The sequence below is a fragment of the Lampetra planeri genome, chromosome 36 (assembly GCF_965212315.1).
Source record: "Lampetra planeri chromosome 36, kcLamPlan1.2.h2, whole genome shotgun sequence".
NCBI classification, from domain to species: domain Eukaryota; kingdom Metazoa; phylum Chordata; class Hyperoartia; order Petromyzontiformes; family Petromyzontidae; genus Lampetra; species Lampetra planeri.
The window spans coordinates 5775907-5787590 of NC_136142.1; the positions used below are offsets into that span (position 1 = coordinate 5775907).

Consider the following 11684-nt stretch of genomic DNA (forward strand, 5'->3'; position numbering starts at 1 on the left):
CTTAGTAATAACAAAAGCTCTTAACCAAGTGACATTGGAAACCGGACCGGTTTAAAATGTGTACGGAGTTGTGTCAGAGGATGTGTCGTGAATGTAGATCGTCGTGAATTTGACAGTCCGCCTGTATGGTGATTACCAGGACCATGTGATGCATCAAATGACAACCCCCCAGCCTCGTTGGGAAGTCTGTCTGCCATAACCAAATCGGCAACGCAGGACAATTCCAGCAATCACCACAGAGTGAAACGCGGCACTACTAGTTTCAAGCAATAACCTTTATTCACATAAACGGACAATTAGTGTTAGCAACCAAGGCTTTTATAAGACTTAAGAAATCACCTAGAAATCCAGGTCCTTCTTGCAAAAAAGATCAGTTTCTATAACGATTGCCAATATCCACAGTTTTGGCGAATTTCATGAGGAATCGGCATCATTTCGGCAAAACAATCGGCGACTTTAATCAAACAAAACATTTGGACCAACGGAAATACTGCCGCTGAATCGATGTCTCGCGCCACAATTTCCTCTTTCAACGTCGCGATTCTCACAATCGATTATGAACAAACGTGTAATAAACTAAGCATCATCAAGGGGTGGGAGTGGCGGTACAGTGGTTTGCGCACTGCGTTATGAACCAGGGGACCAGAGTTTGAATCCGAGCCACGGCTAACATCAGTGGTGACGTGTAAACCAATTCTGTTCCGCCCAGCGCGGTGAAGTTTACACCAGCCCTCGTGACCGACATGGGGCTTCCTCTAACAATGGATTTGACAAATCACTACGTTTATTCATTTGGCTTCGGTGTCATTCTGCTTCAATGATTTGGTCTCTGCTCACATTCTCTTCTCTGCAGCACTAAAAAGATGCCACCTCGTGCGTCTATCAGTGTTCTCACTACGGGACTTTTGTTCTCTACTTGAACCGTTAAAACCGATGCATGCGATGCAAACATCGGTGCAAGATAAAGCAGAAAGACATCAAAGTCTGTCTGTGGTGCAAAACAACAAGTGCCTGGAGGAGGTGGAGTTATTTAACACAAAGATATTCTCAGCACCTCAAGGGTAACGTCATTATCTTGTCAATGAAATTTGAAAAGACTTTCGTCTACAGCACAAGTGTGGGCTGGCCAAAATGCAGAGAGAGCGTGCGAATTTGGAACGCTTTAAAAGGCACGAAGACACAGCGCCAGGCCGGACCGGACTGAGGTCTCTTTGCCTGTTTTTGATTGGGACCGTCATCGCCTTCTTTCACTTGCTCAGGCGAATTCTCTTCATCATCATCATCACCTTCATCCTTGACGACAAGTGGTGGCTCGCTGTCGTCGGCGTCTTCGAGCATGTTGCACGGCACAGCTGAAATGAGCGGCAGGTCCGGCGAGCAACGGCACCGCAACCTCGCCACGGCCGCCCCCCCGTGGGACTCGTAGAGACGTACCACCAGCACCACCCCGGTACCTGCGTGGCCAGGCCAACCTTCGGCGAGCTTCAGCGTCTCCACGACCACGGAGGACGGCTCCACGGTGAAGAAGCCGCGCTGGGAAATCCGTTTGACACGCGGGTCGCCGCTAGGCGCAGCAGGAAGACTCGGGGACGCTTCCTCGTTGAATACCTCGGCAGGCGCAGCGTCAACGGTCAATGCCGCATCTTGCTTACTCGAGCTTTCCGGAGCAACGGAGGAAGCCATGGAGGAATTCTGAGCGCCACCCGCCACGCTGCTGGAGGAGGCGCGCTGCGCTCTCAACGGATGGTTGAAGGCGCTCGCGCAGCGGATAACGCCGGCGTCCTGGAAGCTGCCTTCGTGCGGCATGGCGGCGTACGCGAACGCGTGCTCCCCCATGTCAGCCTCTGGGTCCGGCGCCTTTGGCGACCTCAGTAGCGACAGCGACAGGACGTTGCCGCGTGCCGAGTGGCCGTACTTGCAGTCGTTGAGCAGAGCGAGGCCGAAGCCGTGCTCGCCGAGGTGAGCCCAGCGGTGGGCCCACACCTCGTAGCGCGGCCAGTCCCACGACGTGTTGCGGTGCGTCGGCCTGCGAACGTGCCCAAACTGGATCTCGTACGTGGCCTCGCCGCCGCTGCGCACCGCCACGGGAAATTCCGTTTTCAGGAAACGGCGGTTTTCGTGCCAAGTGGCGGTGACGTCGAACCGAACGAACGGGCTTCCTGCGTCCAGCGAGATGTCCACGGTGGCCCGGCTACGCTCTCCCAGCTGCAGGCACGCGCGCACGGCCACGCGGATTCCCGCAGCGTCGGTGAGAACCCGGAGCGGCTCGGAGGTTCGCTCCTGAGGCTTCCGCGTCTCCAGATGGTAGTCCATGACGTCCCACGCATCCCAGTACAGCGGCACGTCGTCGAACATCACCAGCTGGTTCGCCTTTTGGCCCGGGGTCACCGCCTCCCTGCCCGACGGTTTGTGGATGAGCGAAGTCAACCGCCCCGCGCCATCCACCGACACACGGAGCAGATCGTTCTCCAGGACCGCGCGGCTGTCAGACTCGTGGTGCAGTATTACAGCGAGAGACTTGGCCGCGCCGGCCAGCAGTGAGGCTTCGCTGTAGATGGAATAGCCGAAGGTCGGAACGGTGACGAGAACCAGACCAGCGGAAGCGTCTTCTTGGCCGTCTGTGCCATCGGCTTTGTCGCTGCGTCTCTCGTCGCCCTTCACATACCGACCGTAAACAATTTTGGAATTTGGGACGAATCGGTCTCTTCCGAGGTAGCCGTTCACGCCGCGGCCCGGCAACGCTGCCACCTCTGTTCTTTCCCAGCCGAGCGTGTTGAAGAACGCGATGGGGTCGCGCGGGAAGTCTCCGGCGCCCGGCTCGCGCTGCACGACGGCCGCCATGGCGTCGCGGGCGATCTGCTCCGCGTCGATCTCCACGCCGCCGTAGATTTCCTCGGCGTCGCGCGCTACCTGGCGCGTGCAGCTGCCAGGCAGCACGTCGTGGAATTGGTTCAGCAGGACGCCCTCCCACAGGCGCGTCAGCTGCTGACGGGGATATCCCAACACCATCGCGTCGTCGCCCTCATCATCATCATCATCACCATCGTCGTCGTCGTCGTCATTCGCCTTGCCCCCTGCACCACCACTGGAAGCGTTGGTTCCTGGCATGGCGTTGCCGCCCTCGGAGGCGGTTCCGCTTTTACTTTCATCTCGCGTTTCGCCGCATCCGTCTCCCGCACCGCTGCTTTCCGCGCGCTCAGCCGCGTACACGGGGCTCTGAGTCAGCAGCGCCAGGCAGCACAGCGCCTCCGCGTCCCTGAGCAGCGCCTCGCACCGGCGGTTTCCGCGCTTGACGCGTGCCTGCGTCGTGTACGTGCCGTTGTGCATCTCCAGAAAGAGCTCTCCACTCCAAGTGCACAGACGACCTACACCGCCGCTGCCGCCGCCCCGCTCACCCTGGTTCACCTCCGCCTCCACCGCGTTGAAGAATCTCGCGGGGGTGGAGGAGGTCGCGCGGGGCAAGCCGGCGACGCTGCGTACGCGGCGCAGCCGGTCCAGCATGGCCAGCGTGGGGCCTCCGCCGCCGTCGCCGAAGCCGTAGAGCAGGAGGGCGTGCTGCGTGCGACCTTTGTCACGGTTGTTTGAAGCGCTTTTGAGGATTTCTTTGACTCTCACCTGGGCCGACGCGGTACAAGAGCAGCGGTTACAATGGAAATTCTTATTTGCAGCGGGTTTTTTTTGTTATTGTCCGTTCCCCCAATTTAAACCTGATTATGCCGTCAGCCATCACGTTATGAGATGAAGAAACCATTCGAGTCTTTAGCATCCCTTCAGGTCGCTAGCAGAGAAGCAGATTTCGGAGAATTGCTTCCGACACCTCTTCAAGTGACCTCTTTTTCCACACGAGGGGAAAGCACTTTCTTTCCCACTCGCCATGCTTCAGAGTAACGTTCATTTCGTGAAAAACATATCTTTAAATATCAGGGTGTGTAACGGGTTCCTCGATTAATAGAAATTGATGCCTTACGCTCATGATAGCACATGTAATCATACACGCCAGAATATTGCATTAATTAATTACGTAAATGATATGCTTTAACACCTTCGGACGAATATAAAAAAACAACAGACAATACAAACGGGCTGGATGATACAAACAAGACGAAACTTATGCAACAGACTAATGACACAAAGAGAAAAATGCAACCAAGACTATACATGATGTAAATAATCCAAATGAAATTGACAATACAAAGAGACGCTAATATCAGATTTCGGCTCATGGAGCGTACAAAACTGTACCAACGAGATAGAGGTTAAAAAAAGAATAGAAACAATCCAAACCGAGTGGTAAAAATTTGAATCAAGGATTTGATTTGCGAATTGTAGCACAAAAATGCCAATCGTGACAATTAATCGAAAACACCGGAAGAGGGACTTTGATGGCGGTCAGGTGGCTGCGCTGCTGCACTGTTGCGCTGCTGCGCTGCTGCGCTGCTGCGTTGCTGCACTGCTGCACTATTGCGCTGCTGCGCTGCTGCGCTGCTGCGCTGCTGCACTGCTGCACTTCTCTCTCTGTGGGTGGCCTCACCTTGCACTCGTAGGACTCGGCGGGGGGGAAGTGTGTGAGCACGCGCGTCCCGTCCAGCCCCTCCCAGTGGAACGTCGAGTGGGGGAACGCGTTCACCAGGTTCCAGCTCAGCTTCTGGGTCACGAACCGCCGCGCGCCGCACGACGTCATGATCTGTCGGGGATGGGGGGGGGGGTCAACGAGAGGTGGGCAGGGACGTTGGTCGGTTTGCCAACTGCTTTACAACTAAAGTTCAATATTGTCCTTCCCCCCCCCCGCACCTCCGATTAGCATGGTTGGCTAGGTACGGTGCGAAAGAAGTTCGACACACGCACATATGCAGTAGCTGTCCGTATGTTTGTAACGGGGATGCACGCAACTCTTGTGAAGATGATCCGATGTGAACAAAACTTGTGTGTTGCGATTAGGGACTTACCCCAATGATAATGGGCAAAATTAATACAATGGTGGCCCAAAACTTGAAAACACAAACCAGATGTGTTGGTTTATTGTTACCTCCAGTACATCCAACGCTATTGGCAGTTCACGTGTGCTCCTACCAATCTGGAGTGCTCTCTTCAATTGTGTTTCTCAATTCCTTTGGAACTTCGTTCCTTTCGCAACGTCATCGACGATTTGCATTTGTTGGGCGCTGAAATGCCTCGGCATCTCACAGAGCCTTACATCACCTCTCATCCCATTCATTCCAATGCCCAACAGAAGGTTTTTTTTTGCTGAGGGTACCCCCCTGACAAAAGCTGTCCCTGTACGGCACAAGGTGATGGCAGCAGTGGCCTGCAAGTGGGCATTCATTTGTCAGTAGGGGGGCGAGGTTGCTTCTGATTACGTGATGTGTTGGTAAGTTTGAGGACGCTCAAGTGAGACGGCTAAGCACCCTGCACTTGCAATGCAGAGGTCGCCGGTTCAATCTCCCGGTGCCGCAGTTCAAACAATGGGGAAAGTCTCTCAATTCCCCACCACTGCCTGTCCACCCGGCAGTATAGGTGGGAACCCCGCAGTTAGTCGATGAACAGGGCATGTGCGATGGAAGTAAAGTGTGAGTACGCGCACCTCTTCCTGCATGTCTGATCAACGTGGAATAGGCAAATACCTTCGCGACGAGACGTGTACTACCTCGCCTGGTATACAGCAGGTTTGTGGGTTCCATCCCGACCCTGGCGTCTGTATATTTGGAGTTTGCATGTTCTCCCCATGGTCACCTGGATTATTCTCCGGATCCTCCCGCTTTTTTCCCTCCACATTTATAAACATGCGTTTAAGAGTATTTGGCTGCTATATATTTCCACGCGATAAGCCACTTCGTTGAGCTATCATTTGTGGCCAGGTTGCTTTTGAAAAAGAGCGACACAGCTCAGTGGGCCTCACCTGGTGAAATAAACATAGTTTAGTTTAGTAATGTCATTGTGTGGTAGCAACACACTCCTTCACTACTTCTTGCATATGGCTCTGTGAATCACATCTTAGAGATCTATATCCAAGCTTTAAAGCCACGCAATGACAGGTGAGACTGAGTGAATCGCTGCAGCTACTGCTGCCTCCGTTGAATTTGTGAAGTTGGAAGTGGTTTACAATGCGTTTCTGAAAAAGAGCTATATTACGCAGTGGGCCTTGATCAAATAAAAAGCGGAGGCCCTACCGCCAGCAATGGCGCGAGCAAGCAGTTGCAGGGCCGCGCCTTTAACCTTTGCTTAACCACGCGACGCACCAGTTGGCTCGGGTCACCTGCGGCAGCTGTGCAGAGTATCCGAAGGTGTCGGGCAGCCAGAACTCGTCGCAGCGGGCGCCAAACTCGTGCAGGAAGAAGCGCTGGCCCAGCAGGAACTGGCGCACGAGGGACTCGCCCGACGGGAGGTTCCCGTCAAACTCCACCCACGTGCCCCCCACGGGCACGAAGGCCCCGCGCGCCACCGCGGCGCGCACACGCGGGTACAGCGAGCGCGGGTAGCGCCGCTTTAGCCAGCTCAGCTGCTGGGCCTGCAGGGAGATGGGAGAGGAGGTGCGGGTAAGAGGACGAGCAGATGAAGGGGTCAGAGGATGGCGGTTAAGTACAACGTCGCGTATCCGACCGTCGGATATTTCACGATCACACAGGGGCACCATGGTGGCGAGATGTTATCTGCCTTATCTGGTATACAAGAGGTCGTGGGTTCGATCCCGACCATATCGCCTGTTTTATATTTGGAGTTTGCGTGTCTCTCTCTCGCTGTGGTCACATGGATTTTTCTCTGGGTCCTCCGGTTTTTCCATCCACATTTAGAATGGACATACGTTTAGGGTATTTGGCTGCTATAAATGACCACGTGATAAGCCACTTTGTTGAGCTGTCATTTGTGGCGAGGTCACTTCTGAAAAAGAGCAATATAGCTCAGTGGGCCTTAACTGGTAAAGTAAATATAGTAAAGTTTTTAATTTACATATCCACCCTAAGCCCCGCAGCCCTATGATTGCCTGTTGTGTACATTGTGGTCACCCATCCGAGCCCTATACAGGCTTTTCAGGTTTATCTCTTAAGGCTTTTGGGTTAAATTCTGGACTGTACACAGCGAACTAATGTCTCTTTTATCATCCTCCTCCTCCTTCCCTTCTTGTCCAAACTGTGACAATGTACTCTGCACAAATAGCCCAATCAAGTAGGTGAACTGAATGCTGAGATGAGTCCCCAAAGCAAAAAAAAGTACGTAATTCTAAGCCGCTGAAAATACAACAGACTGTGTGCAATTATCGTCACCGGAGGTCAGAAGTTCATTGCCACAGAATATAACCTCATGGTTTCATTAATGTACACAGACCCACTGCTACACACACTTCTGCAGGATAAATAAAGATTCCGATTTGGATGCAGCCGTGGTGAAACGTTTAGTCTCGAATCCCTCCATCTCACTCCCACCTCACTCTGTTCCTTACCTGCGAGCACACAAACGTAAACTCGGGGTCACGATCCATGAGCTGCAGGGCGGTGGCCCAGCTGCGCGCGCACTTGCGCACCGTCTCCTCGTAGGGCCAGAGCCATGCCGTGTCGATGTGACAGTGCCCCATGGCGTGCACCACCGTTCCCGGGTAGCCGGCTGCCCACCCACCAGCGACGACCGCCCCTCTCTCCGAGCCGTGGCCGCACCCGGGCCACGGCTCGGAGAAAAATGCCCCCGAGATAGCTCGGGCGTGCCGCACCCACTCCCGCGTGTCGCCACCGTCGTCGCCGGCCGGCGCGGCTCCTGCCGGGCCGGGCCGTGGAGCATCCGCGCAGGCGCTCACAACGGCGTTGCCGCAGTAGAGGGCACGGTAGCCAAGCTGCTCGCCGCCACGTCCATCCGCCTCTCCTGCCAGGCCGCAAGCCACCTCGTAGATCACCTCCAGATCCGTCAGCAGCTCGTACACGTCGCGCCGGAACAGCGCCACTGCCGCACGCTTCAGCGCAAACTTCCGCTCAGGGTCCGGCGGTGCGATCATGGAGCCCTTGCCGGCGCCGAACAGGCCGTTGCACGCCATCTCCACGTAGGCTGTGAAGGAGCGCGCCGGTGGCAGGGATTTTTTCGTGGACGTCGTGAGGTCGATTGGCGCGGCGGTTTTCCCGGTCGCCGACTCGTTTCCCGCGTCCTTCCTTCTGCCGCTCGCATCCTCGGCCGTGCCGGAGAATCCTGCCGCTGACGACGACGACGACGGGGGGGGGGGGGGTCCTGCGTCTCGCCCGCCCAACGACGTAGCTGGTCTTCTCGCCCTCTGTCGTGAGGCCTGCCACGGGCTGCCCGTCTCGAAACAGGAGGCACTCGCCCTCACACTCCCACAGCAAGTGAACCTCGTCACACTCGGCGGTAGCGGCGGCGCCGTCGTCATCGTCGTCATCGTCACCAGATTTGCACGTCCACTCCTCCGGGACCTCCACGTGTACTTGGAACCAGTGTGTGGACCAGCTGAGGGGGGAAACACGGCTGTGTGTTTGCAACTAATTGTGTGCTGCTCAGACAAGGGGTACACGTAAAAAACAACCTGTTGGGAGTGTGTACATAAGGACATGGCAATGGAGGGAGGAACTTGCACCCATTGTTGCAACTGCCACGCCTGGAGATGGAATTGAGCCAGCATATTGGAAGCCTGGTGCGCTAACCATACAACCGCCGCAGCAGAATCCAACGGGAATTGACCGGCGAGCGTAAATACGATGCAATCATCATTTGAGGATTCCATGGCCTTCAATGTGCAGTGCAACCACGGTGTACAGCAAGTAAGTAGCAGTGGTGATGAGAGCTTGTGTGTGTGTGCGTCTTTGTGCGTGCGTGTGGGAACGTACGTGGGTCCATAGGAATCCCCGACCTGCGTCTTCTCGTACGTAGCAGACCGGGCGTCCTGGAAGGAAATGCGTCCTCCAGCATGATGCACCGCCAATCCAGATACCGGCCGGGCATCTTCATACAGCCTGTATCACCAAAAGCAAAGATCCCCCCCCCCCATAGCTGTAACAGATTATTGGGGCAAGTGCTGTTAGCGATACCTATAAAGAAGGTCAACGTGGCGCTCGAAGGAGTGGGTGACCAGCAGAGGTCGCAAACAGGTTTTGATTCCTTAGCCGTACCCGAACCCGGCTGCACCAGGATCGCAAACGGGTATCCGTACCCGTACCCAGCTGGGTACGGCTAGCCGGGTATCGGGTAGGGTACGGGTATCGGGTACCCGGTTGCGACCTCTGGTGACCACCACCATGCCCGGCACCAGGTACTCATTTAATGCCGAGTCGACCCTAGGAGAGGCCTCGAACCGGTTCAAATATCTGTAACCCAGTTTGGTATGTGGTGAGCGGGAATCGAACGTCGGGTCGCCAGGTTCAAAGCATGGTGCGCTAACCACTGCGCCACCACTCGGCACAGCATCGCAACACCCAATACAACCCAGTGGTGTAAGCTCTCAGGTGTGCAGGTGGTGCAACTGCACCGGGGCCTACGGGCTGGATAGGGGCCAGGCATTGGGCTATGCAATCTGACCGATTCCCACGCTCCATCTCCACACCCGTGGTCACCTAGTTCATATGCACATCAGGGGTAAACGTGCGGCAGGTAACGGATACGAAGCACGTGTTTAATGTCGATTACAATCCACGACCTGGGTTCGATTCCACGGCTAACATGAGTGTTCAAGTTCATTTATTAGGTATAGCCCTGTGAGCCATTCGGCTCTTCAAGTTCAAGTTCATTTATTAGGTGTAGCCCTGTGAGCCATTCGGCTATTGAATCGGGTGCAACTGCAACAAAACAAAAAGATAAACAAAAAACATCTTAATGTGACTATGTGACTAAGTGCAAACAGAAAATCCAAGAAAAGACAGCAAAATATTGCAGAAAAAAAACACCGTACACCAACGCTGTGTGCAAAAATCCCAGTGGGATGCAAGTCAAACAACAACAACCACAAGACAACTTAGATTCAGGCCATCAGTCTAACTCTGTACTACAACAACACAAACATGAGTGGGGAGTGATAACGCCCGTGGGAAGGCCTCCATCCAGCAGTGGATTGACAATGGGCCTGTAAATGATAGTTTTCTCAAGCTAATCTTCACTAACTTACACCCCACGCCGCTGCACTTTAACAGCAGTTAAAATTAACAAACATCCTAAAGGTGGCGGGGGGGGGGCAGGTGCTGAAGGCCACCAGGACCGGTGAAGTCAATATACCGGTCCAGTATAACCAGGTATAAGTTTCAAGTTTCATGTATTAGGTATAGTCCTGTGAGCCATTCGGCTCTTGAATCGGGTGCAACCGCAACAAACAAAACACATGAACAAGAAAACATCTTAAAGTGATTAAGTGCAAACAGAAAATCCAAGAAAAGACGGCAAAATATTGCAGAAAAAGCACCGTACACCAACACTGTGCAAAAATCCCAGTGGGATGCAAGTCAATAACAATGTACACAGTAACACAGCCCTAAGTCGCTCCACTGCTGGATGAAGGCCTGGTGGATTGGAAGGCGAGATATGTTTGGCCACACTTCACCCTTCACCACGTACAGCATGTACAGTACTGTATGTTGAACTTCTTTCGCACCGTACGTAGCCAACCGCGCTAATCGGAGGTGTGCCAGGCTAGGTGCACGTGCAGTGCAGGTGACACACACACACGGGCCGCGCTTTACCTGCCCCGCAGGTTCACGTCCGTGAAGTAGAGAGGCGACAACGCCTTCTCTATGCGCTCGAGCGCCGTGCGCTTGTTCTTGATGTGGAATTCGGCCATTGCAGCCGAAAACTTGTCTCTCTCTCGCGGGAGGGGCGGAGCCAGAGACCCAGGAGGCGGGGCCAGAGAATTAGGGGCGTGGCCAGAGATTTAGGAGGCGGGGTCAGAGAATTAGGAGGCGGGCCAGAGAATTAGGAGGCGGGGCCAGAGAATTAGGGGGCGGGGCTAGAGAATCGGGGGGGGGGGGTGTCCGAACAAAAGGGGTGGGACCCAAAGAAGCGGGGGCGGGGTAAGATAATTAGGTGGGCGTGGTCTAATTATTAAGAGGCGTGGTCTAATAATTAGGGGCGGGGCTAAAGAATCACGGGGGGGGGGGGTCCAAACAAAAGGGGTGGGACCCAGAGAAGCGGGGAGCGGGGTAGGATAATTAGGTAGGCGTGAAAAAAAAACTTAATTTGGAACTTTCGTGACTGCAGGAATTACTCTTTGGTTCTTTCGGTAAAGTCACGTATAAAGATAAAATAATAAATTAAATACTAGTATACGTATGGCAGTATTTAATTTATTATTTTTTCATTTTAAGTATAAAGATAAAATAATAAATTAAATACTAGCATACATACTAGTATTTAATTTCTTATTTTATCTTCATATGCATGGAAGTATTTTTTTTATTTTAAGTATAAAGATAAAATAATAAATAAAATACTAGCATACATATGCAAGTAATTAATTATATGTGACTTTACCGAAAGAACCAAAGAGTAGGTAGGCGTGGTCAAATAATTAAGAGGAGTGATTAAATAATTAGGGGGCGGGGGCTAGAGAATCAGAATCTTTATTGATTTGAAGCTTTCGTGACTGCAGGAATCCATACTCTGGTTCTTTCAGTAAAGTCACGGAGGTATAAATATTTATTTATTTTATTTTCTACCTACGTGACTTTACCGAAAGAACCAAAGAGTAATCAGAATCTGTGTTTAGACTGCAG

The 11684-nt window shown here is 53.4% G+C and overlaps 1 protein-coding gene across 1 annotated transcript; it reads right to left on the minus strand.

Annotated features, from left to right (window-relative positions):
* Nucleotides 1-260: 260 nt before the first annotated feature.
* MAN2C1 (mannosidase alpha class 2C member 1) lies at nt 261-10803 on the minus strand. The gene is given in 7 exon segments (XM_078611419.1): nt 261-3615; nt 4532-4684; nt 6254-6505; nt 7436-8197; nt 8199-8439; nt 8817-8942; nt 10656-10803. Coding segments are annotated over 7 exon segments (4143 nt in total). The 5' UTR covers nt 10754-10803; the 3' UTR covers nt 261-1104.
* Nucleotides 10804-11684: the final 881 nt, after the last annotated feature.